Source organism: Halichondria panicea, chromosome 13 (genome assembly GCF_963675165.1).
Source record: "Halichondria panicea chromosome 13, odHalPani1.1, whole genome shotgun sequence".
NCBI lineage: Eukaryota > Metazoa > Porifera > Demospongiae > Suberitida > Halichondriidae > Halichondria > Halichondria panicea.
Window position 1 is genome coordinate 5,463,239 of NC_087389.1, and position 23,103 is coordinate 5,486,341.

A 23,103-nucleotide genomic window follows, 5' to 3' on the forward strand; every position below is an offset into this window, starting at 1 on the left:
AGAATCCAGTAGTGTGCAAAAATCAAGCATTCCGCCCACGTGGAATATCAAACAGTATGAAGTTTGCTGAGTCTGAGAATAGCATGAGTTGCTTGCCCTTTTCTCTTTCTAAGCCCTTGGCGATACGGAATGGTGCTTAGAATGCAGGTTGAAATAAGAAGAACATACACAGTAAATTGAGTTTGTTTCATCCATCATTCCAAACAGCACCATACATGTACACCTAATTATTGCCCTGTGAACGTGCAGTTATGTACTGTTAATTGATACCTGAGATCACTGTAACGGAGAAATTATCTTACTAACAGTCAATTATTGAGTCTGTTTCATCCTCATTCCAAACTCACCGTGCATGTATGCACCACATCCACTGCAGTGGATTCTATTTATTTTGATAATAAAATAATTGAGCATAATTATAGTAATATATACCAAGGTCTATGGCTCTTTGTATATAGTCTCTTAATCTATATGATCATGCAGGGTTCTTGTTGTAACGTACCTGGCCTAGACTCTATAATATAGCTAGATCTAGCGTCGAATCCAGGCCGATTAAAATACGGCCTGGTATCTATTGCATGTGTAATTAATCATAGGCGTGGTCCATACACGCTCACGTACTATGTACATGAAGCTTTATAGCCTTGCTAGCTAGCTGTGGCCCTCTACGGTGTTGTCGAGAAGGCTTGCACACTAGTCTGAAACCAGAAGAGGCTCTCATCCACCTCTATGATGGTTGGATGGTCGTGATGTTTTGAACTTGGTTTCTGTACAAATGAGAGCTTCTTCTGGCTTCAGACTAGTGTGCAAACCTTCTCTACAACACCATAGAGTGCCACAGCTAGCCAGCAAGTCTTCTCGACAACGCAATAGAGAGCATAAGCCACAGCTTCACAGGAGACAAATATTTGTTAAAATTAATACGGAAAGAAACTAGTAAACAAACTAGTTTACGGTATAATTTTACAAAAGTTTACTAAAGTATAACGAGTTACCCAGATTCTGGGTAACTCAGTTCGCGCATGTGCACTATCACCCATGCAATAGAGACCAGGCCGTATTTTAATCAGCCTGGTCTCGAGGCTAAGCTAGACCATGCACTGTTTGTTAACTGTAACTTTATTGATGCCTAGTGACAGAGGTTTACTTAATAGCATCTGAATATGATAATGACAACTGAGCAATAATTATGCACAAACACTAGCTGACTTGACACAACAGAAACAAAACCTCTCAGTGTCTAACAACAGGACAAACAGGAACCATTCTGACATATATAACAAAGCTTACGCATGAATATACTATACTATATATACTATAAGTCTTAAATAAGTGTTTAATCTGGGTAACCCCTCTAGATTCATAGCCATATATAGGTTGTGTTAACCCGAGGTCAGGCCGCGGCCAGCGGGTTATAGTAGTCTGTTGGTTTGTCTGAACATCTGAGTCTATTCACCATGCCATAGTGCTGCTCTTTACGGCATGGATAGCCTCCACACAACAAGTTATTGGTTTCTTAATACTGGCATATTTTGATGTTAAAGCTATACAAGCGAGCAAAAGTTGGTTTCACGTACACGTTGGCTGCATAGTTAACACACGGCCTTTATTTGAGGGTATGTATTTACAGCTGAAGTTATCCCTACCAGGAACATTGGAAAAGGGTCACTAAAGTAGAAAGCTGTAGGTGCTGATTTTTATATAATTACCGTATAGCGCGAAATTTTTGAGGGGCTTAATTTTCGCGGATTTCATGGGTTAGAATTCTACACGAAAATTAAATCCACGAAAATTGTTCTTTAATTAGAATTACCTGCTATAACGTGCAAAGATTTAAAGGCGTGGCTTCCGGTAAGCAGTCATTCCACGAACATTGTGCAACGAAATGGCTTTTAGAGGCCAATCTACGAAATATAAGTGCCTCGAAAATTTCGCGCTATACGGTATTATACTTAATACTTTTTTCATCAACCATGCATGCATGATGTCATCACTCGATATAATTATTGTGGCAGACACCCAGGTCATGGTTTTATGGTTTTAAGTACCTGACAGGGTCATAACGATATTATGCACGGCTTGCACAATGCTCTACAACTGAAAAATAATACTGACAAAATGACATGCACTAAGTCTAGTCACTAGCATGCATCAGCCTGTATTCAATAACTATCATCATAATTACATCTTGTTTTTTAGCACAAGTATTATATATCAGTCCTTATTTAGGCCATGTTGGATTTGGTGGATGACACGAGGGATTTCCGGGAGAGCAACGTTCTTGTATACCAGCTGGTTCAGCACTACAGTTAGACCCCACACACACTGGGTGCTTCTTGCCCTTGAAACGAATGCAAGTACACTCCACTTCATCTGCATATAGTGTTTGCTTAATCATGATCACAGTTCACAGTTATTGTTAACAATCATGCTAGCATCGTACCCAGGCCAAGTTTCCGCAGATGAGCGAACAACTAGTCGGCCTGGGAACAATGTTAACAAACATGTATGCTCACCATTTTGGTCTATACACATTTCCTGACTGGGAGCTTCTTCTTCCTTTGCCTCTGCCATTTCCTTGAGCAACTCTTGAATGCGATTAAAGTCTGCACTCCTCCGTATTGGTCGATCTATACAAGGATTGTATAATTATTAGACTGTGCACGCCTTTTTGCGTCTAATTTTCAACCAATAACTTAACCCTATATAATTATTATCGTGGGCATGCCTTGCACAAAAGTAATAGTCTAGGTGCTTGATTCACTTCCTTGACTAGATTTACTAACATATACATATGCAAACTTTGCATTCATGCAACATAGTTATATAAATACCTGAATTAGGTACGGCTGTTGCCATCATTGCCACAGCAACCACGAGAACACAGGCGATGATGAGACCCTTCATTCTCCAAACAGATTTAGATAAGACTCAGATGGTTGCTGATTGGTTGTTCAACTTCAGTTAGTTGGCGAGTGTGGTCATGGATGTGTGTAGCCACCTAGCATCATTTTATATACAGAAGATCAAAGTGGCTTCCCTTCATCCCTCTCATTCCAAACAGCACCACGCATGAACTCCATTAGTATACCCTGTGAATGTGCACGCACAGTTACGTACAACCCATTTACTGTTAATGGATATAAAATCACTCACTGACTGAAAGATCACTCTACCGAGAAGTTATCCTATATTATATTAACAGTAAGTTGTTTCATCCCTCTCATTCCAAACAGCACCACGCATGAACTCCATTAGTGCCCTGTGAACGTGCATGCACAGTTACATGTACATACAACCCATTTACTGTTAATTGATACTCTGAGAGATCACTCCACCGAGAAATTATCCTATTAACAGTAAATTATCGAGTTGTTTCATCCCTCATTCCAAACCCACCATGCATGCATGTACTTCACCTCACTGCAGTGGATTGATACTCTTCCGTAATGTGAGGCTGCATTGAATAAAAATGAATATGGCTTTGAGCATAATTATAATCTAAACCAAGCAAGGCCCTGGACTCTTTGTATATAGTAATCACAATAATGATGGTAATGCAGGGTTGCACTACATGCACTCTAGCTAGACTCACTGTTGATCTATACTGTACCTTGATGATTGATTGATTGATTGATTGATGATTGATTGATGCCTATATGGACAGGGGTTCACTTTATACGTAGCATCTGATAATGACAATACCGTATATGCGGCAGGTACTTTTCGTGGGGTAAATAAAAAATATTCGTTATTTTCGTGGGCAAGCTGACCTCCACAACATTTTAACATAGGCGCTAGGCGTGTGATCAATGAAGTGCAAGTAAGAGTTTCTATAGGCTTCTAGTCATGTTTTTAATTCGTGGATTTGCAAAATAATGCTTGGTTCTTGAGTTATGCCTAGTTTTGCTTATTTGGAATGCCATGCATTTCAAGCCTTTTCAGAAGAGTGCGTAGAAAAACTTGTCCATGGAGTGTTGCTACTCTACTTAGTAGATAGCTCTGCACTAGAACACTAGCTATTGGTAGCTTCAAGAGTGAGAAGAGAGCTGCAAGGCTCTGCTGATGCAGCAGCCATTAATTTTAGACATGGATGTTTTGGCATCGATCCTTTTTAACAATAATCATTTCCCATGCACTCATTGAGTTTCCCAGTAATTCTGGATTCTGCTTGAATGCAGTTAGTACAAAATGTTCATCATGATATAATGCATGTGTGTATAAGCTATTGCTAAAACTAAATCTCAATTTAGGTTGCTAGGCAACCGAAACTGAATATTAAACCTTACCAAAATTAATATTGTCTTTATTTTGTCTAACTGACGGCAAAAGGGTTAAGTACCCTGGCAGGGTCATAAGGATATTATGCATGGCTTGCACAATGGTCTATATACAACTGAAAAATAATACTGACCTTATACATGTGTCTGCATGGTCACTATACGTTGTATTATATTCATCTGCTATTTATAATAATTACATCTTGTTTTTAGTCACGACTATATATCAGTCCTTATGTTTAATTATGGAGCACTCCGTCTTCAAATGGATTCCATCCTTGTTTATGGAGCACCCCTTCTTCAAATGGATTCCATCCTTGTGTACCAGCTGGTTCGGCATTACAGTTAGACCCCACACACACTGGTTTCTTGCCCTTGAAACGAATGCAAGTACATTCCACTTCATCTGCACAGAAATCATGTGTTTGCTTAATCATGATCAGAGCTATAGTTAACAATCATGCTAGCATCGTGCCCAGGCCGAGTTTTTGCGGATGGTCGGCCTGGGAACAATGTTAACAAACATGTATGCTCACCATTTTGGTCTATACACATTTCCTGACTGGGAGCTTCTTCTTCCTTTGCCTCTGCCATTTCCTTAAGCAATTTTTGAATGAGATCACTCCTCCGTATTGATCAATCTATATACAAGGATTGTATAATTATCATGACTGTGCATGCCTTTTTGCATCAAGTTATAATTATATAGCCTTGCACAAAAGAACAGATCTATAATACATGCATGTGTATAGTCTATCTATAGACAATAGATCTACTATCATATAGCAAACTTTGCATTCATGCAACATAATTATTTACCTGGATTAGGTGCGGCTGCTGCCATCATTGCCATAGCAACCACGAGAACACTGGCGATGATGAGACTCTTCATTCTCCAAACAGATTTTAGATAAGATTCTACTCAGATGGTTGCTGATTGGTTGTTCAACTTCAGTTAGTTGGCGAGTGTGACTAGCATCATTTTATAGGCTGATTCAGAAGTCGAAGTGGCTTCCCAAATTAAGCGTGTTTCATCCGCCATTCCAAACAGCACCACGCATGCATCCCCCATTATTGCTCGCATGCACATGCACTGTTAAATTAGCCGATGATTATTATAAAAACAAAACTTAAGCTATGCATGTATTGTACTCTGAGATCACTGTAACTAAATAAACAATCCTATTAGCACATTCAGTTTGTTTCATCCCTCATTATGTCATTATGCCTCGGTGCGCATGCGCAAGCGAAAAGACACGCTATCTTCGTCGAAAAATTGTCAAGCCGGATAAATGCGGTTCCGGATAATCGAGGTTCTACTCTAGTGACTTGTGTTCGGAGTGATGTTTAACTTGAGCATGTACCACACACACACACTTCAGGTGCTGGAGATGTTCTCTGGGTTACCACTGGACAAGGCCAGACAATCTCTAGAGAGATCATTGGTGTGTCCAATACTGCCTGTAATTTGTCGTGCACTTTTCATACTCTATAATAGGCCAGGAAGTCAATAATGTACGGACATGTACATGTCTGTACTTAGTGTACAAGCCTTATAAGAGTTGAACTTGTAATATCTATCCTGCAGTGTCTTGTGTCAGCACTGCACATGCTACTCCAGTACACGTGTGCGTACGTCCGACTAGGCCATGCCCACCCCCAGGTAGTGGGTGGGGCTTGGGGTGGAGTAGAAAGCATTGGTGAGTTAACATATTATCATGCTGGGTACGAAGTGCATTAATTTATACTCAAACCAATGTGCATGATTATAGTAATTTTGTAGAAAAAACAAGTAAGTAAATAATTCAAATTCTACGAGGCTCAAGATTTTATTGCTCAGTATTGTACGTGTGCTATATACGATTAGACACTAGTTGATAAGATCTACATGGGAAGTACATGGGAAAAGTGCCTCAGAGCAGGTATACTACGGGACTTAGTATATATCTGCAAATTTACTTAGTATACCTAGTATTCTGTTGTCAAGTAATTGTATTGTAGTCAAGCGATTTGCACATGCGCACTAGTATCTAGACACTGTTTGTCGGTGTCCATGTGATTTAGAAGCCCTCAGCCACTTGTAGTACCCTCACTACGCTCGGGATACTAAATCAGTGCCTTTGGGCTCTAAATCCCATAGACACCTCCAAAACAGTGTCTAACTATTATTTAAACTATTACGTAGGTTGTAATTATCAGATTGGCAAAGCTTTTTACCAATGAACATTCTGTCTTCGCAGGTTCTTATCTGCTCCAACTTCAATCTGAAATCAGCCAACTCAGCAATCCAACTAGTCCAGATGAGGTATGTGCTCTCTACGCTAGCTCAAACATTCACTCCTTCCTTGCTACCCCCCACCAGGTCGGCCGGTATCTATGGTTACGGTGTAGAGTGGCCCATTTGACCCATGACCTCACTGTCCGGCATCACCTACGCAAGTCACTACTCCACAAGGAACAACAGAAGGCAACACAAGTGAGCTACATGTACATGCAGGGTGTCATACAGGATTTTGAAGTAGAGGGGGGAAATGAGAAAAGTAACCAGAAAATGTTGCTAAACAAAGGTCAACTTTTATTTCAATACCCAGCTATGGACACTCAGTCATAATAGAAAGGGGGGGGGAAATTGGAACTAAGGGGAAGGGGATATCCCCCCCCTGTATGACACCCTGACATGTATTGTACATGGTATAGTGCAAGCAACTTTGTTTAGGCAATACCGTATAGCGGGTAATTTTCGGGCGAGGCAAATATTCGTGGTTGAACAATATTTAGTCACTTCGTGGATAATATTTTTGTGGTTGCTTGCATTGCAGGTAAAGGTAGTCAAGGTAGCTTCATTCGTGAGTAATATAGTTCACCACGAAAACCACAAATATGTTACCCACCCCCCCCCCCGGAAATTACCAGCTACATGTACATGTATACGGAACATACATTGCTTCGAAGGCCAAACTTGTTGATGTACATGATCTTTTTGAATGGTCCATTTTGTGGTTGGTCTATAATTATAGTCATGATACTATACTAATTATATTGACTATTGGTGTATGTTTATGTTTTATTTCCCTTCTTTGTAGTTGCTGGACAGTGTTTCTGTGCCGTCCCTTCGTAGCCTCCACCCCCCACACTCCTCACACCTCCCACACCCCCTACACACCCTCCCCGCCTCACACACCTCCACACTCGTCCCTCGTGCCTACTTTGACTCGACACACCACCCCCTATCAATCACGTCTGACCACACCCACCGAATAGGCTCGTTTGTGTACGGATCTCTGGCAGTGTTTGAGAGGGAAGAGCTCAACTTGGCACATGGGGAACTACTGGGTAATTCAGTATTATTACATGTATAATACAATGTACACAATTGTGGGACTTTTTGCTAATTTTTGTTGTGCTCATAACTTAAAATGCTCGTACAAAAACCCAGAGAAGGAGTTAGACACTGTACAGCGACTGAAAGTATCTATAAAGTGGAAGAAGCATTATATAAGACCATGAGAAGACAATGAATGATCCATATACAACAATTGTAGATCTAGATCTGTAGAGCTGCATACAAGAACAATTTTGTCTATGGCACTGATTTCTGTTTCCATTCAGTAACTCTGGAGAGAGGAGGTCTTGATTATTTCTGCCTGGAACAATGAAACCATAACTTTTAGGCTCCCTGTTTAGCATTTTGTATGATCATCAAATAATGTTTGTTTGACTTCTGTTTCCATTCAGTAACTCTGGAGAGAGGAGGTCTTGATTATTTCTGCCTGGAACAATGAAACCATAACTTTTAGGCTCCCTGTTTAGCATTTTGTATGATCATCAAATAATGTTTGTTTGACTTCAAAACTGGTGATTTCACCAAGGGCATGATAGTTGTGGAAACAGCAAAGATAATATAATTATAGCTACATGTATGCAGTGTATACCACAGGTAGTGTGCGTGCATCATTATGTCAATGCATGTCTTGCACTGAGTCTCATTCTTCACAGCTATGTCTCTTCATTTGGAGGATGTGCTCAAGACGAGTGACCTCCCCCCCTCACAGGGTCACACCTCACACACTCAGTCCACACGCCTCACAGTGGACGCATCTCATCAACACGTACGTACTCTACTGTGTTGTGTGCCTGCTATTTTAGAAATGGGCTTGTTTTTGTGTAAAACAAACTACACATTGTGTACATGCACGTACATACATATATAGTGTAATAGTGACTAGTATCAGGCTACAAGGAAATAGGCCTGAAAGCCCCCACAAGCATCACCAGAGGCCGTCTGAAAATTTGGCAGGTAGCCAATGAAAAGTAAACCCTAGGTGGTACAAGGGGATAGGCCTGAGGAGTGCACTCCTGCTATAATAGTGTACAGCTGTATATTTTACTTTCAACCGCTTAATACAGACCCACACACACACACACACCCTCCCACACACACACACACACCTTCCCACACACACACACACAGATGCCCTATCATCGTAGTCGCCACAGCACAACTTCCACTATTTCTCCGACAAATTCCGCCTACTCACGTCGTCATTCATCCATCTCCCACCCACCGCCCACGCTCCCCTCCCTCACACTCCTCACACCCCCACTGGAAAGTGCCGAGCTTTTGGTGAAATTCCTCAAAGTGTCGTACCAGTTAGAAAGGTTAAAGGTCGAGTGGGGGTTAAAGGTACTCGGTTCGAAGGCAATAAAGAACAAGATAGAGTTGACGGTGGTGGAAGATGCGTACAGAAACAGAGTATATAACTGGGCACGAAAGTGGGTTGCTAAGCAACAGATAAAGGAACTCAATCGGATGCAAATAGAGACAGTGAGTAATTGAATATTTCACGTGACGTTTTTCAAGAGTGACTATTTTCAATTCTTCAATTCAACCAAACAAATGTTCCTATTTATAGCTTACATACATATATACGTACATGTACACGATGTATGTGTACTGTAGGCCTATAAGAGGTGGGTTTCTGTGTGCGTTAGTACCGACCACCACCACCACTGACTGGTGTGGGCACATCCCTGCAATGTTATAACTACACTAGTGATACATGTACTCCCTCCCACACACAGGACTCTATTGAAACCTCCTCCACTGTGACGTTCATGACTGAAACCACGGCAACAGACCACACCCCCTCTCAGCAACTGGAGGAGTCGAGCACACTCAGTGAGCTAGCACTGGAACAAGCACAGGTACAATAGTAGCTTAGGGGCCACACCAAATTGATCTTACGTTTGACGGATTTTTAATCCCCAAAAACAGACCAGAGTGGCAGGCAAAAAAAAGAAAAAAATTCGATGAATATCATTATAAAACCACAAACAGAGTCACAACACACCACAAAAAGTCACTTTAGCAAAACATTACAACGTTTTGCTAGACACATGGCTATTCTGACCTCTGACCTGGGCCATTTATTGGTTTTTTTTTTTGCATTCTTCAAAACAGTGATCCGGAAAATCCGTGAAACATAATTGAAACAATTAATTCTCAGCCTCACCCCAGTGCACTAATACAATGTTTTGCCAGCAAAAACCCTTTTTTTTTGAAATTTTGCCATTTTTGCAATCTATTCTTTTGCGATCTGGCAAGGATCGTGGTGTTATGCAAGTATCTGAGGTATTTGATGTAGGCTTCGAAGTTGGCATATTTTTGATGCTCGTAAATGAATACAGTGTCATCATGCAACTCTGTCGAAATAATATGCTGTGATTGTATTCCTGAGCCTAATTTGATCTCTTGAAATGTTCAATATTATATTTCCCTGTGGCCTGTGTAGGTGCTGCACTTGTGTGAGCTGCTGGACGGTGTTCTGATCCAGGACACACTGAAGCACTTGTCCAAGCAACACCACCTCCAACTGAGTGAGCGTGAGAGAGACCACACCTCCCTGCCCCTCGACCTCTGGAGGAATACGGTACATGGACATACAGGCTAGATTAAAGCTCATTTCCCAGCCTAAATTAGAATATTGTGCAGATGAAAAACCTTTGTGATCTAGGTATAGCGTTCTGGCAAGGATTGTGTTCATACCAGTTTATGTTTTTGCGAAGTGATCAACACTCCCAAACTCTGCTCATGTTTGATGCTCACAAAACGTTCTAGTAATTGTACGATATAAGCTGTGATTTCCGTTCATATAGGCCCTGAACACTAAGGAGATCACTGGCCTCTCCCGCTCTCATGTAGTGGAGGACTTTGTGAGGTTACTAGAGAGTAAGATGACCGACACTGGAGGGGACACCGTGTCCCTGTGCAAGGTGGGCTATTACCTCTGTGTGTGCAAGTGGGTATAGCGTGCGTAGGTGTACGTGTGTGTGTGGGTCGTGCGTGGGCATGGGTGTATGTGTGCGGTCACACACACACAACTCATCATCTCACTCCCCTTCTCCCACACTATCCACCACTTTTCTCTCCCTTTCTCTCCCTTTTTTTTCTAAGTGGTTGTGTGTATTTCACTGTATGTACAGTGTGTGTAGGTGTGTACAGTGTGTGTAGGTGTGTGGAATTTTCTAATGCCAGTAATCTTGAAACTGTTCAACCCCTCCCCCTCCCACACACACACACAGAGTGATCTCAAGGAGTGTGTACAGCGACTGGCTAGTGGAGTAATGGCCAGAGAGAAGGATTGCTATCACCTGTACGCTAGTGTGCATGTATTGTACGTATTATAATTATAGTGTATGAACTATTGTTATGGTAAGGATCGGATGCTATGCTGAGTATATGTACATAAACATCTTCATTCGGTAAAATCTCTCATTCATGTAACGATATTCTGAATGTTCCTTGTGTACAGGTATGGCTCCTACTATGAAGCCTTGCTGAGGAGTCAGTACAATCAGCTATACCTCAAGAACCAAGTACGCGCGTGTATGATACGTATATTATACTTGTATAGCTACATGTATGCACATCCGTACCAAATGACCCCCCCCCCACACACACACACACACACACACCAGGAGATAGACCACTATCGCTGTGAGGCTGAGGGGAGTGCTAATCAGAGCCGGGAGGAGACACTGCATGTCATGGCAGACCACACCCACCAGCTCCTGCTAGGTACCTGCATGAACACCTACAAGTGCACACTGTGTGCGAGTGTAGTTGATCTTAGCCTCATTGTTTTTCCCCTTCCTGGAATTAAGGCTGCGTTGATCTCTGTCTGTGTCTAAGTAATGCATGAATGCACTATAGAGTCCCATCACACACACACACCCTCACACATACCCACACCCACACACACACACCCACACACACACACAGAGCTCACAGCCCTCCGCAGCAAAGTGACGGAACTCAGTCTTGAGTTAGCGGCAGCAACAAACCACACCCACTCACAAGCCCAACTAGAGTACAGTCAACTAGTTGACAATCTCTACTCTGCTACTATGGCAATTAAATCTCGTTACGAAGAATACAGAGGTCGTCTCCATGGAGATATGACTCGGAGCTTGTATGAAGTACGACAATCTGTTGCTGAAAGTGTGAAAAAGATGAAAGAAAAACTTGAGATTCACGGTGGCGATGTTACTATAGCAACTGATGGAGCAGTAGCAGATGACATTGCCATGGTTACCCGGCTGAAAGCTGAGGGAGTGAAAGATATACAACAAGAAAATGCCGAGCTCAGCAAATTAGTAAGTATAATATTTCAGTCAAGAACTCTGGAATTATTTTCGAGACACTAAATTTTTGTGGATTGCCCAATTAAACTAAACATTTCGAGGATAGAGGTTCAAATGACCACACCCCTACAGTAGAGAGGTTTAAATACCGGATGTAAACCAATTTTCGAGGCATTTAGTGTTTGTGTTTCTGGGTCAATCCTAGAAAACCTCGAAAATTTCGTGCCTTAAAAATAACCTGCTTAACGGTATAATATTTATGTACACATGCATGTACAATTCTGGTATGTATATAATGTTGCTGGTCATGTGACTTGTAGATGATCAAGATGCGAGCAGTGCATGCCTGGAACAGTTACAAAGAGGGTGTGGCACATCAACACAAGGTACACTCATTATGAAATGCATTTATCTCAGATTTATGTATTTCGGCAATAATTAATTATCACGCAAAAGCTATTATTTATAAAGTTGTGGGTTTTATGCGCACTGCATGTACCATAGTTATGACAGGGGTTCACTTTTCAACTAAATTTGATTCCGTCCCTAGTCATGCATGCATGGTCAGAGTTTTGAGTTAAGCATATTAGAATACTGTCGAAATATTAATGTTTATACCCCATCAATCTCGTCCCTCAAGTGTCTTCCAGCAGGACTAAAAGCACCGGCTATTCTTCATGTACATACCACCCTCCCTTGTCTCTGTAGGTGGCTAGTCTGGAGGGGCAGCTGAACACAGCTAGAGCCGGGGGTCTAGAGCTGAGGATGGCAACGGAACAAGAGATCACCTCCCTCAAGCAACAACTACTCGTGGCTCAGAAGGTGACACCACTACCTCATAATATACCATATAGCGGGTGATTTTCGTATGTTGGAAATTTTCGTGTTTTTACGAAAATAAATTGTTCTGGCACAATAGGTTCAACGTCGCTATCCTGAGCTGTACGATTATTTACAATAAAATTAATGGAATACGAAAATTTACACCAACGAAAATTACCCGCTATACGGTAGTACATGGCAGTAAAGGAGCAGTGATAGAGTGTATGTATGCAGGCCTCTTAGTCTAGGTTACTCAATATAGACAGGAGCCCATAAATAAGAGAAGGAGCGACTGACAACGGGGATCACGTTTTGTAAGTGGTTATGACTGCATTTCCATATAATTATGTGCAGAGTCACCAAGTGGTTGAATCCCTACACGTGTTATACGCAATACAGGGCTGCGGTTGGCAAGCACTTAGTTGCTTCCATACAATACATGCACGGACACGCCCACACCACACACACACAGAGTCTCGGTCGATTGGAGAAAGAGGGTGCCGCTATCAAGCATCACTTGGAGGAAGAGGTATGTACCTAACAGCCATTGTGTGACCTCTGACCTCATGTGATCGTTGGTTGCAGAGACGTAAAAAACATCTGTCTGTCAAACAAACATCAAAGGCCCAAGAGTCATCGTTTAGGGCCAGAGGTGAAAGGTCAAAGGTGGCCAAGCTAGAACACCTGGTATGTCAAGTACTTATCTACTTGTCATTATGTAATCATCCGTTGTTGTCATAGAAACAAGAACTGGAGGCTAAAGAGAAGCTGTTGAAGACAACAACAGACGAGAAAAAAGTTGCTATAAAACAAGTAACGGCAGTCAAAGTTCGGAGTTCAAAGGTCACCAGAGACTTGAAGCACCATCTACGCCACGAGAGACACTTAAAGAGTGATGCATTTCATCAGGTGGACGAACTGTTAGCACAGGTGAGTGGCTGTAGTACCTTGCTGTGTACCAACCTCATTCTGTGTACATTGTACGTGTACAGTACCGTATAGCGGGTAATTTTCGTGGTGTAAATATTCGTCGTGGGCAAGCTGACCTCCACAAAATTTTGCCCCACGAAAACCAATAAGCGTGGCTCACTGAAACACATGCAATGCAGGGCAGGTAATAAGTCAAACGAAATTTTTACACAGTTTTCCCCGCGAAAATTACCCGCTATACGGTATGAGAAAGGCTGCACTACTACAACTTTTAAAACCTACGTTATTAGGCAAATCAGTTACAGTTTTGGCAGACATGTAAACTATTGATCCCCCCCCCACACACACACACACACACACACACACACACACACACACACACACACACACTCACACACACACACACACACCCACACAAAGGTGGAAGAGTACACCCAACAGGAGAGCAAGATGGTTCGCTCTTCCCTCCAAGCATTTAGCCACACCCCTTTAGTGTCCTCCATGCCCGCCACCTCATCACCCAGGGTTACCAACGGCTCTAAAAGACGTCCAACCTCTGTCTCAGTGAGTATATAGCTGCTGACAGTGATAGTGAATCATCTCCATAACGGACACTATGGTTTAGGCCATTTCTCAGAGGTGGCCTTTGTTGAGGGGTTGATTGTACACGAATTCTTCATACTGTAGCTGGCTTTAAGGGTGGCAGTCATCCAATGTACACTGTTTTCGTTGCGGGGACAACAATGATCAAAATGCTATTTCAATATTATGTTATCTTTCAAGTTAAATTTTCCTGTATTTTCCTGTATTTTGGCGATATCTCTTGTACAGTCATAATATAATAATAATTATTCATAGCTAGGTACGTGCATGGGTGGTATACACCACACACTTTAACTACAAAATTATTATCATGTTACTGTCTGCTAGTGACTGCTTCCCTCCTCCCCTACAGGGTCAGTCTGCTGGAGTGGAGACCATCGACCTCAGTCAAGAGATACTAGCTCTGAGACTCATTTGATAGGACCTTTACTGCATACACATGCATATACATGACTAGACCTTCATTATAGACCTTCATTATAGACCAGATTAATGCAATTTCATTCTTTTTGTCTGCCATTATAAGGCACTCCCATCCCCTATTGTATAAGATACTGAATATTAATACTGAAAATAACGACTGTATATACACATGCATGTACAAAACTAGCCTCGATCCCAGCCCCTCTCACCGAGAGCGGCCTGGAATCGAGGCTAGTACAAAACATGATAATTATGATGAACAAGACGAACGATCAAAATGTATGACACATGTACAATAATAATTGATTACAATGCATGTGTAACATGATCGATCGATGCATGCATGCATATGTCAAGAACATGATCATGAATTGCTATGAGTATCCTAAGCCACTTTTTTTAGGTCGTAGTTCTGCTCTCACTGGGTCTTGTATTCCGTTGCTACGGATACCAAGTCCTGTACCTGGTGTCCAGCCCATGTTGCGTAACATCTGGTTGCCGAGGTTGGACTCGCTCAGAGGGGGAATTCCCTGACCCACCACTGAATGTGGGTGTGGCAGAATAGTAGCCATTGTCTCTATAGTGTCCATCGGTGTACAATACGCTAGAGAATCCTTCAATAGCATAGTCGGACTTTCACGGCCGTGATTTCGTAAGATTGGTTCAACTTCTTGTCTCGAAGCAAGTCTTGTGAGCGGAGACTTCCTTAGTAATGGACTAGCCACTGGCAACCGCCTCTTCTGCTCAATATAACAGTTTAGATTATACACACTTGCAAGGCACGATATAGTTCGACACATAGCCCGACTGACAAGATTGAATTTCAGTTCAATTTGAGCAGAGTCTTGAATAAACCGGACAATCTGTTGATTCACATCCAACAGTGTAGGTGGTTGAGTGGGTTTGCATCTTTTCTTTCTTCTACCACCACCAGACAGCCGCACTCTTCCCGGGTGTTTAAACTCTGGTGGCAGCTCAGCATATAGTTGATTGTGGAACTGTTTCTGTCCCTCTTGGGTCATGAGTGGATATGCTCCGTGTAGGATTCGAGAGAATTGTTCATCTTCTGAGCTCGATTGCTCTCTTAGTGTGGGTGAGAGGTGACTGGCTCGCGAGAGAGGTCCCTCCACACTGCTCTCCTCGTCATCACCCTCACAGCCACTATGTGTGTGTGGAGTGGGTGCGTGGTGTGTGTGTGTGTGTGTGTGGAGTGGGTGGTGTGTGTGTGTGAGGTATATTTTAAGCATAACAGTTTCTAGTTGGTAATGCTATTCACTTGTTAGGCACTAAGTACATTACATCAGTCAGCAGTAAGTATATTCTAAGACATGTGATATGACGTGAGCACGGAACAATGCATCAAAGCATACCAATACGATTGCTGTAATAGCCACTATCAACATCAGTGCACGCACGCACGCACACGCATGATCAAAGCATTATTGGAATACCAAAGTTGGCTCCAACAACTGAGGGATATCATGATTGGACCAAAGCCCCACACACCACACACCTCAACTCACCTATCACTGGTGGTACTCTCACTAAGGTCACTATCATTCAGTGCCCCCTCCACACCCTCCACACCCCTCACACCGCCCACACACAGCTCCATCGGGGGCGTTAGATCAAAATCATCATCCATTCTCTCAGAGCCAAATTCATCAACGTCGCAAAAAACAGAAGTATCGCTGAAACAACACAACAGTGGGTCATCTTCTTGTTGAGATTTCGAACGCCTCGGGCGACGAAACAACTTAGCTCTCGAGAATTGAGGATCTTTATGAGTAGGTCTAACAAAACTAACGCAGAGTGGATTCGGCGACGCTCCGTGTTTAGGTAATGTCGTACCATCGCGACTGTTGTTCAATGAATGACGAGATTTCTTCATACGTTTGTTTGGCTTACGTCGTGACGGTCGTTTCCTTGATTGCTTCAGGCGACCAGATTCTCGATCGCTTAACGAAGGGAGCACATCGAAATTACCCCCCCCTAGGGAGTTCAGGTCAACATCAATGGCCATGGGGTCTGGTCGTATCTCGTTCAACAATATGCTGGATGGTTCACTGTTCACGGCTGGATCTAGACACGGTAGCATTGAGAAATTAAGACACGATAGTCGACGTGTGACCTCCATCTCGTCAGGGCTGGGTAGGTACTCTGCGCCCGAGGGGGTAGGAGGGAGGTGTATCTCATCTAGACTGTCCCAGGCCAGGCTCTCCCGGTCTTCTTCATTCGGTAGCGCTGATTTCTCGGGCTCTGAGTCGTGGGTCTTGGGCGGTATACGCTGTCCCCTCTGCCGCTTGGATAGCTTTCTCTTTGGCTGTTTTCTTCTACCCATTATTTAATACATGCGATATGCACATATGCACACACATGCACAATGAATGTGCTCTGTTGCATTGTTGGATGAGGAGGTCAAAGGTCAACTCTAAGTTTTTGTTTACTTCTAAAAGTACATGAAGGGATTTTCCCGTTTGTAAGCCTACATGTAGGGAATCCCCTCAAGGCCACCCCCCTTTTACATCCACGTGGCTTTATAGCAATTACCCAGATATCTCTGATATCTACCGGTACTTCATCCTTCAAAATGGGAAAAGACATTATTATTATGAGGTTCAAGTACACCAGCAGCTTGCCATATGCTGAGCTACCCTTCAAGTTCAAGTAAGTCACGTTTCTAAGCATCTACACAACGTTTATAATCCAATACACAGGGGGTATTTCAATAACACATACCCTGGAACGTGTGAGGTGCTGTTCACCTTCCCTGACATCATTGATGGGGACACACCCACAAACACACCCTGTGTATTCGTGGTCCAGTTCAGCCTCGCATCCACCGCTAACAGAGTGAAGCAAAAGTAAGTTGTATCCAATACCCCACCCCACGCCACCCTAGCATCGCCCTCACGCCCACTTGTGCTTCGTACTAATTGCTGTATATATATAGTAGGCTACCTCAGTCTACACACATACACACCCCGCACCTCACCACCACACACACACATCTCACAACCCCACCCCCACCCACCCTCATACACACACCTCACCATCCACACACACACACACACAGGTACCACTGTCGACAACTCTTCGAAGTCCGTCTACGAAACTGTTGGCTGGAACACTCTCAAATGTTTGAATTAGACATCAATGAAGATGACATTCGTTTGAGGAAACGCCACCCCATCACAAGCACACCCCCTCGGGATAATAGCCACGCTAATCATAGCAAACCCTGGAGACTCTCGCCCACTCCACCTCGCACACATAGCACACCGTCTCCTGAAAGGGAGCGCGGGAGAAGACCAAGGAGGAAGCTACCGAGTGATCGGAGCAATGAGCGCATAGTAAGGGAGAGCAGTAACCATGACGAGCGAATACGGAAGCCCTCGGACTCTGGGGCAGAGTCAGGTCACTCAGCAAGAAGGTTGGTAGTTATGCAATGTCAAGAATACACTCTTGGTAACGTACGAACAAGGCTGTTTCATACAATAACTGTTGGTAGTCTCTCCTAACTGAAGGTACAGTGGAATCCCTCTATAACGAACACCTCTAGAGAACAATGTTTTGATCTTTATACAGAGGTGGCCTTTGTTGAGAGGTTGTTTTGTACATAAACTGTTCATTTGGGACCTGGGTGTCTGGCCGTTATATAGCAACTGGCCTTTATTCGGAGGTGGTTGTTAACAGAGGTTCCACTGTATATGTATACAGTAGAACCTCGCTAATCTGAATAGAGCCGGACCAGACCCCATTTGAATACATGAAATTTCCGGATTACGGAATTGATTATGACAAAAACACTTTTGTTCTGTGGCCAGAAGGGAAGCTGCTAGCTAGAATAGTCTTTTATCTCAACTTTCTCTCAATACAGTGAGTCTTGTGAGCTCTCCCTTCGTTTTCTTTGCAGTAGCCATTGTATTGAGCAGTTTCTATAAAATTATTGCTGATTCAGCAAAGCAAGGTAGATTGCGCATGCGCAGTAGTCTATTCTACTGACAGCCCCTCCTCTTTTCAGTTTGCAATTTGTCCGGATTTGCGAGGTTTCGGACGAAAGGGGTTCGCATTAGCGAGGTTCTACTATGCCCTCAATCTGTGCACTAGCCTCCTTCACAAGGCCTCAAAAGGAGGCCTGCTACTGACTGTTCGCGCATGTGCAAAATTATTGGATAATGTTCCCGTAATGTTTCCCATTAAACTGATTTTTACCCGAATTATATCCTGAATAATATAGCTCTGTGTCTGACTTTATGAAGAGTATTCTTTGTCTGTATATGTGTCTGACAGACAAAGAATACTCTTCATAAAGTCAGACACAGAGCTATATAGCTAGCTAGCTAGAGACAGAGCTGTATTGGTTACAGCAGCAATTTCTTTCTGATAGAGTCGACTTTCACCAAGGTTAGTGTCAGATGGGCATGGCCTATCCATATAGGCTATTGTCAGCCTTCCCTCCGTTCAGAGGATTGTTATCCACACTGTTGCAGGCTGTGAGTCCTTTGTTAACATAGTAGGCTAAGGGTAGCTATTAGAATGCTATCACACAGGCTAGAAACCTTCACAATCTCAATCCACTTCCGTTCGTTATGACGTCATTGTTTTACTGAGCAAATACAATGGTATCCGAATTACCCACTTTCCGGGTAATAGGTGGCGCATGCGCAAACAGTCGATATCAGGCCCTCTCTTCGAGGAAGAGCGCCCTGGGATCGAGGCTATCTGTGCTGCTAATCTGTTTTTGTTTTTAACAAATGGCATTTTTATCTAATACGGAGTACGTTCTTTTAGGCATGCCATCACCTGAGAGAATTGTTGTGAGCTAAATGTATTAACAATGTCTTTCAAAATATGGACCCTCAAAATAATTAGTTAACAATATATACGTACCTATGCAAGTGTATCCCGGCTCTGTAAGCTAATTTATATATAATGCATCAACATTCTGTATGAGCGATGGATATAATTGTGAACTGACCACACCCCCTCCAGGGTATCATACAGGGGAAAGGGGGGATATCCCCCCTTTGTTTGCATTCAGGTACTAGTGTCCGTCCATAGCTGGCAATTTTACATACTATAACAGGGTATTGAAATAACTTTTTTTTAGCAAAATGTTTTTATTTCCCCCTCTATATACTTCAAAATCCTGTATGACACCCTGCCCCCCCCCCCCCCCACACACACACACACACACACACACACACACACACACACACACACACACACACACACACACACACACACACACACACACACACACACACGTGGTAGGGATGGTGGGAGAGATTCTAGGGATGGTGGGAGAGATTCTAGGGATGGTGGGAGAGATTCATCATTGAGTGGACGAGACTCCAAGTCCAGCCACAGAGAACCCATCAGCGGTGAGCTTGTACTAGTGAAGCCTGTCTATTGCGGTCACCCTATAAGCATCAGTGGTGTGCACTCGGTAGCTCACTAGGAAGTTGGGCAAAGAGTAAATCCTATATACTTGAGATAAGGTATTAGTGTTCGTATTACGTCAGAGTTAGAGTAGTGACATGGTCTACTTGTGTACATTGTTAGAGTAGTGACATGGTCTACTTGTGTACATTTTTACTTTCAAATGGTATCATCGATTTTCATATTTGGGAGATAAAAGAATTACAAATTTCGGCCAAAATAATACCATGGTGATGCTGCCATGGTGATGCTGCCATGGTGATGCTACCACGGTGATGCTACCACGGTGATGCTACCACGGTGATGCTATCATGGTGATGCTGCAGCCATATTTATCAGGCCTGTACTGTAGATCATTCTGTAGTAGAAATAATAATGTATCCCAAGGCCGAAAAATGGCCCCAACAAATTGATTACACATCACCACACCCACTCCACCCACTCCACACACACCCACACACACAGGTGGTAGGAGTCACAGTCCCCTCTCACGATTAACAGACAGAGGGCCCACCAGTCGACCGAGAACTATACAGATTAGATCTGATCCAAAACCGACGGAACACATTGAAATTAAACCTGAGAATAATATATCTGAGCTAACGGATAACACTCCGAGTCCGCTAACCACGCCCATACAGGAAGCAAGTCCTGATCCACAGCAGGGGCGGGTATATCGTGACGAAACCCCACCCCCTGAAATGATTGAGGTGTTACAATATTTGCAGAACAATCCCGAAGCTTGGCGTTATTGGTATTATAACACATACCGTCAAGGTCAACAAGGTCAGCAAGGTCAATTGATGACAGAGGGTCAAAGTCACATGACAATGGAACAAGATCACATGATACGCCCTGATAATCACATGACCGTGCAGCAACCACCGACACCGAATGCTAGTGCATTTACTCAGATTCCTACAACGAACTATCCCTCACATCCCCACCCACCACACTGGCCTCACACCTCACACTTGCAACAACACCCACTCGTATCACAGACGCCTCAACCTCTGTTTTCTCTCCCCACACAACCCACACACACATCACAACACTCACACCCCCTCATTGTACAACCACACCCACTCGTATCACAGACACCTCAACCTCTGTTTTCTCTCCCCACACAACCCATGCACATATCACAATACTCACACCCCCTCATTGTACAACCAAACCCTCCCACTTCTCACCAATGGCCTTCACACAGCGGGGATATCCCCTCCTCCGCCCACCTCCCCCAAACAGACAGTCAATTTACTCCAATACCATCATCACAAAGCGCTGTATTTGACAGCAATCAAATATTGCGAGAATCTCCTGTTAACAATAATTTGGATCCTGTTGAAGAACTGAATGTCAGCTTTCAACTAAAGCACTGGCTTGCCGGACCAAGTGGTGCTGGTACTGCCAGGTCCCTTGAGGTGACATCCTTTGATGTTAGACCCCCCACGAATATACAGGGACCCCCAGCTGACAGGACACCACCTGCTGCGTTCATCAATGATGACGTTTTGGGCAATGCGGTTTCTATCTCAGAAATGTTGAATTGTGCTCGTAAACGTAGCACCATACAATCCCCTTCCCTGGAACTACCCGCCATGTCTTCCCCCGCGTCACATGATCCTGAAACCACGCCCACTGAGACCACACCCGTTAAAGAGACTACGAAATGTTCCTTTGCTGTGCAGACGGAATTGCCTGTGCAGCCAAAGAGGCCAAAGGTCACTCAACCCCTGCGAGAAGTGGATCCGAAGCATCACGAGCTACGAAAGACAATACTTCAGGTATGTTGTGTGGGTGGGGTGTGCGTGTGTGTGTGGAGGTGGTGTGTGTGTGTGTGTGGGGGGGTGGTGTGTGTGTGTGGGGGTGGTGTGTGTGTGTGGGGGGGTGGTGTGTGTGTGTGGGGGGGTGGTGTGTGTGTGTGGGGGGGGGTGGTGTGTGTGAGTTATTTGTTGCAATTTTTATAATTACCCTTCAGGATTACAAAGAGCAGATGAACACTATTTCAATTGTTCACGAAGGAATGATAAAGTAAGTTAGAATGACTTTTGCAGTGTCTTATTTCTAGCATAGCATGGAGTAAAGTAGTTTAGCCTCTAAATATCTACAAACTTCCCCCATATATAATATAATAATAACCCCACCTCCACACACGCAAGCTGTCACTATATAACTTATCCCCCACCTCCACACACGCAAACTGTCACTATATAACTTATCCCCCACACCCACACACGCAAGCTGTCACTATATAACTTATCCCCCACACCCACAGGGCGGACCCCTCAATGAAGGCCCTAGTGCTGGACAGCCTGAGGAGAATGTTGAGTGACGCTCGAGATAGAACTGTCTCCAAGTTTTGGGAACAAGTGGACAAGACGGAGGCTGCAAGTACCGTTGTGAAGGACTGAGACAATGATTAATAATAACCGATGATCCATATTTTTTGTATATTTATACTGTTTCTTATCTGATCACAAAATTGTAAAACGTTTGTACACGTAGGTGAAAGTAAACCATTTTTTGCTTATTAATTGCAACCAAAATATCTCGTAATCGCCTACAGGGATGGAAGACATTGCACCCAGCCTCCATTGCCACAGGGATGGAAGACGTTACACCCAGCCTCCATTGCCACAGGGATGAAAGACGTTACACCCAGCCTCCATTGCCTACAGGGATGGAAGATGTTACACCCGGCCTCCATCGCCTACAGGGATGGAAGACATTACACCCGGCCTCCATTGCCTACAGGGATGGAAGATGTTACACCCGGCCTCCATTGCCTACAGGGATGGAAGATGTTACACCCGGCCTCCATCGCCTACAGGGATGGAAGACATTACACCCGGCCTCCATTGCCTACAGGGATGGAAGATGTTACACCCGGCCTCCATCGCCTACAGGGATGGAAGACATTACACCCGGCCTCCATCGCCTACAGGGATGGAAG

The 23,103-nt window shown here is 43.5% G+C and overlaps 4 protein-coding genes across 8 annotated transcripts in view; 2 read left to right on the top strand and 2 right to left on the bottom strand.

Moving 5' to 3' along the window:
• LOC135346362 (uncharacterized) overlaps nucleotides 1-14,862 on the top strand; it is a 30,669-nt gene extending 15,807 nt beyond the window's left edge. The window contains exons 22-42 of the mRNA XM_064543956.1: nucleotides 5,663-5,725; nucleotides 5,869-5,980; nucleotides 6,521-6,585; nucleotides 6,643-6,756; nucleotides 7,364-7,613; nucleotides 8,277-8,389; nucleotides 8,752-9,105; nucleotides 9,363-9,485; nucleotides 10,073-10,210; nucleotides 10,437-10,553; nucleotides 10,863-10,933; nucleotides 11,093-11,156; nucleotides 11,259-11,358; nucleotides 11,563-11,936; nucleotides 12,245-12,310; nucleotides 12,633-12,746; nucleotides 13,219-13,275; nucleotides 13,332-13,433; nucleotides 13,488-13,676; nucleotides 14,097-14,240; nucleotides 14,632-14,862. Coding sequence (XP_064400026.1) covers nucleotides 5,663-5,725; nucleotides 5,869-5,980; nucleotides 6,521-6,585; nucleotides 6,643-6,756; nucleotides 7,364-7,613; nucleotides 8,277-8,389; nucleotides 8,752-9,105; nucleotides 9,363-9,485; nucleotides 10,073-10,210; nucleotides 10,437-10,553; nucleotides 10,863-10,933; nucleotides 11,093-11,156; nucleotides 11,259-11,358; nucleotides 11,563-11,936; nucleotides 12,245-12,310; nucleotides 12,633-12,746; nucleotides 13,219-13,275; nucleotides 13,332-13,433; nucleotides 13,488-13,676; nucleotides 14,097-14,240; nucleotides 14,632-14,697 — 2,796 coding nt within the window. The 3' untranslated portion in view covers nucleotides 14,698-14,862. The remainder of the gene's footprint in view (nucleotides 1-5,662; nucleotides 5,726-5,868; nucleotides 5,981-6,520; nucleotides 6,586-6,642; nucleotides 6,757-7,363; nucleotides 7,614-8,276; nucleotides 8,390-8,751; nucleotides 9,106-9,362; nucleotides 9,486-10,072; nucleotides 10,211-10,436; nucleotides 10,554-10,862; nucleotides 10,934-11,092; nucleotides 11,157-11,258; nucleotides 11,359-11,562; nucleotides 11,937-12,244; nucleotides 12,311-12,632; nucleotides 12,747-13,218; nucleotides 13,276-13,331; nucleotides 13,434-13,487; nucleotides 13,677-14,096; nucleotides 14,241-14,631) is intronic.
• On the bottom strand, nucleotides 2,053-5,231 carry LOC135346365 (uncharacterized). Of its 3 annotated transcripts, XR_010398032.1 has the most exons (6): nucleotides 5,100-5,231; nucleotides 4,817-4,921; nucleotides 3,614-4,686; nucleotides 2,835-3,457; nucleotides 2,517-2,630; nucleotides 2,053-2,373 (listed from the first exon to the last, which is right to left on the bottom strand). XR_010398032.1 is itself a non-coding variant. In XM_064543959.1 (3 exons), the coding sequence occupies exons 1-3, from the start codon at nucleotides 5,170-5,172 to the stop codon at nucleotides 2,222-2,224; spliced, it is 339 nt and encodes a 112-aa protein (XP_064400029.1). In that variant the 5' UTR covers nucleotides 5,173-5,231; the 3' UTR covers nucleotides 2,053-2,221. The 3 variants fall into 3 exon arrangements, 2 of the variants coding, with proteins under 2 accessions (XP_064400029.1, XP_064400028.1); XM_064543959.1 differs by lacking the exons at nucleotides 2,835-3,457; nucleotides 3,614-4,686; nucleotides 4,817-4,921; XM_064543958.1 differs by lacking the exons at nucleotides 3,614-4,686; nucleotides 4,817-4,921; nucleotides 5,100-5,231 and having other exon boundaries at nucleotides 2,835-3,006.
• A 135-nt stretch (nucleotides 14,863-14,997) lies between the features above and the next one.
• Nucleotides 14,998-17,126, bottom strand: LOC135346364 (uncharacterized). The gene is made up of 2 exons (XM_064543957.1): nucleotides 16,226-17,126; nucleotides 14,998-15,863 (listed from the first exon to the last, which is right to left on the bottom strand). Exons 1-2 carry the CDS (start codon nucleotides 17,041-17,043, stop codon nucleotides 15,077-15,079), a joined length of 1,605 nt encoding a protein of 534 aa, XP_064400027.1. The 5' UTR covers nucleotides 17,044-17,126; the 3' UTR covers nucleotides 14,998-15,076.
• Nucleotides 17,127-17,205: 79 nt separating this feature from the next.
• On the top strand, nucleotides 17,206-22,650 carry LOC135346367 (uncharacterized). 3 transcript variants are annotated; one of them, XM_064543963.1, is made up of 7 exons: nucleotides 17,206-17,369; nucleotides 17,420-17,566; nucleotides 17,779-18,135; nucleotides 20,022-20,089; nucleotides 20,613-21,934; nucleotides 22,129-22,181; nucleotides 22,426-22,650. In XM_064543963.1, the coding sequence occupies exons 1-7, from the start codon at nucleotides 17,293-17,295 to the stop codon at nucleotides 22,559-22,561; spliced, it is 2,160 nt and encodes a 719-aa protein (XP_064400033.1). In that variant the 5' UTR covers nucleotides 17,206-17,292; the 3' UTR covers nucleotides 22,562-22,650. The 3 variants fall into 3 exon arrangements, with proteins under 3 accessions (XP_064400033.1, XP_064400031.1, XP_064400032.1); XM_064543961.1 differs by having other exon boundaries at nucleotides 17,207-17,369; nucleotides 19,980-20,089; XM_064543962.1 differs by having other exon boundaries at nucleotides 17,208-17,369; nucleotides 20,001-20,089.
• Nucleotides 22,651-23,103: the final 453 nt, after the last annotated feature.

What these genes read in the sequence shown, in the direction of transcription:
- LOC135346365 (XM_064543959.1), bottom strand. Translation starts at nt 5,172, where the DNA reads ATGAAGAGTCTCATCATCGCCAGTGTTCTCGTGGTTGCTATGGCAATG. An exon ending in AGCAGCCGCACCTAATCCAG is followed by an intron (nt 2,631 to 5,099) that starts GTAAATAATTAT and finishes ATCCTTGTATAG; the next exon opens with ATCGACCAATACGGAGGAGT. An exon ending in AATGTGTATAGACCAAAATG is followed by an intron (nt 2,374 to 2,516) that starts GTGAGCATACAT and finishes CACTATATGCAG; the next exon opens with ATGAAGTGGAGTGTACTTGC.
- LOC135346364 (XM_064543957.1), bottom strand. Translation starts at nt 17,043, where the DNA reads ATGGGTAGAAGAAAACAGCCAAAGAGAAAGCTATCCAAGCGGCAGAGG. An exon ending in GAGAGTACCACCAGTGATAG is followed by an intron (nt 15,864 to 16,225) that starts GTGAGTTGAGGT and finishes ACACACACATAG; the next exon opens with TGGCTGTGAGGGTGATGACG.
- LOC135346367 (XM_064543961.1), top strand. Translation starts at nt 17,293, where the DNA reads ATGGGAAAAGACATTATTATTATGAGGTTCAAGTACACCAGCAGCTTG. An exon ending in GCTAACAGAGTGAAGCAAAA is followed by an intron (nt 17,567 to 17,778) that starts GTAAGTTGTATC and finishes ACACACACACAG; the next exon opens with GTACCACTGTCGACAACTCT. An exon ending in CCACAGAGAACCCATCAGCG is followed by an intron (nt 20,090 to 20,612) that starts GTGAGCTTGTAC and finishes CCACACACACAG; the next exon opens with GTGGTAGGAGTCACAGTCCC.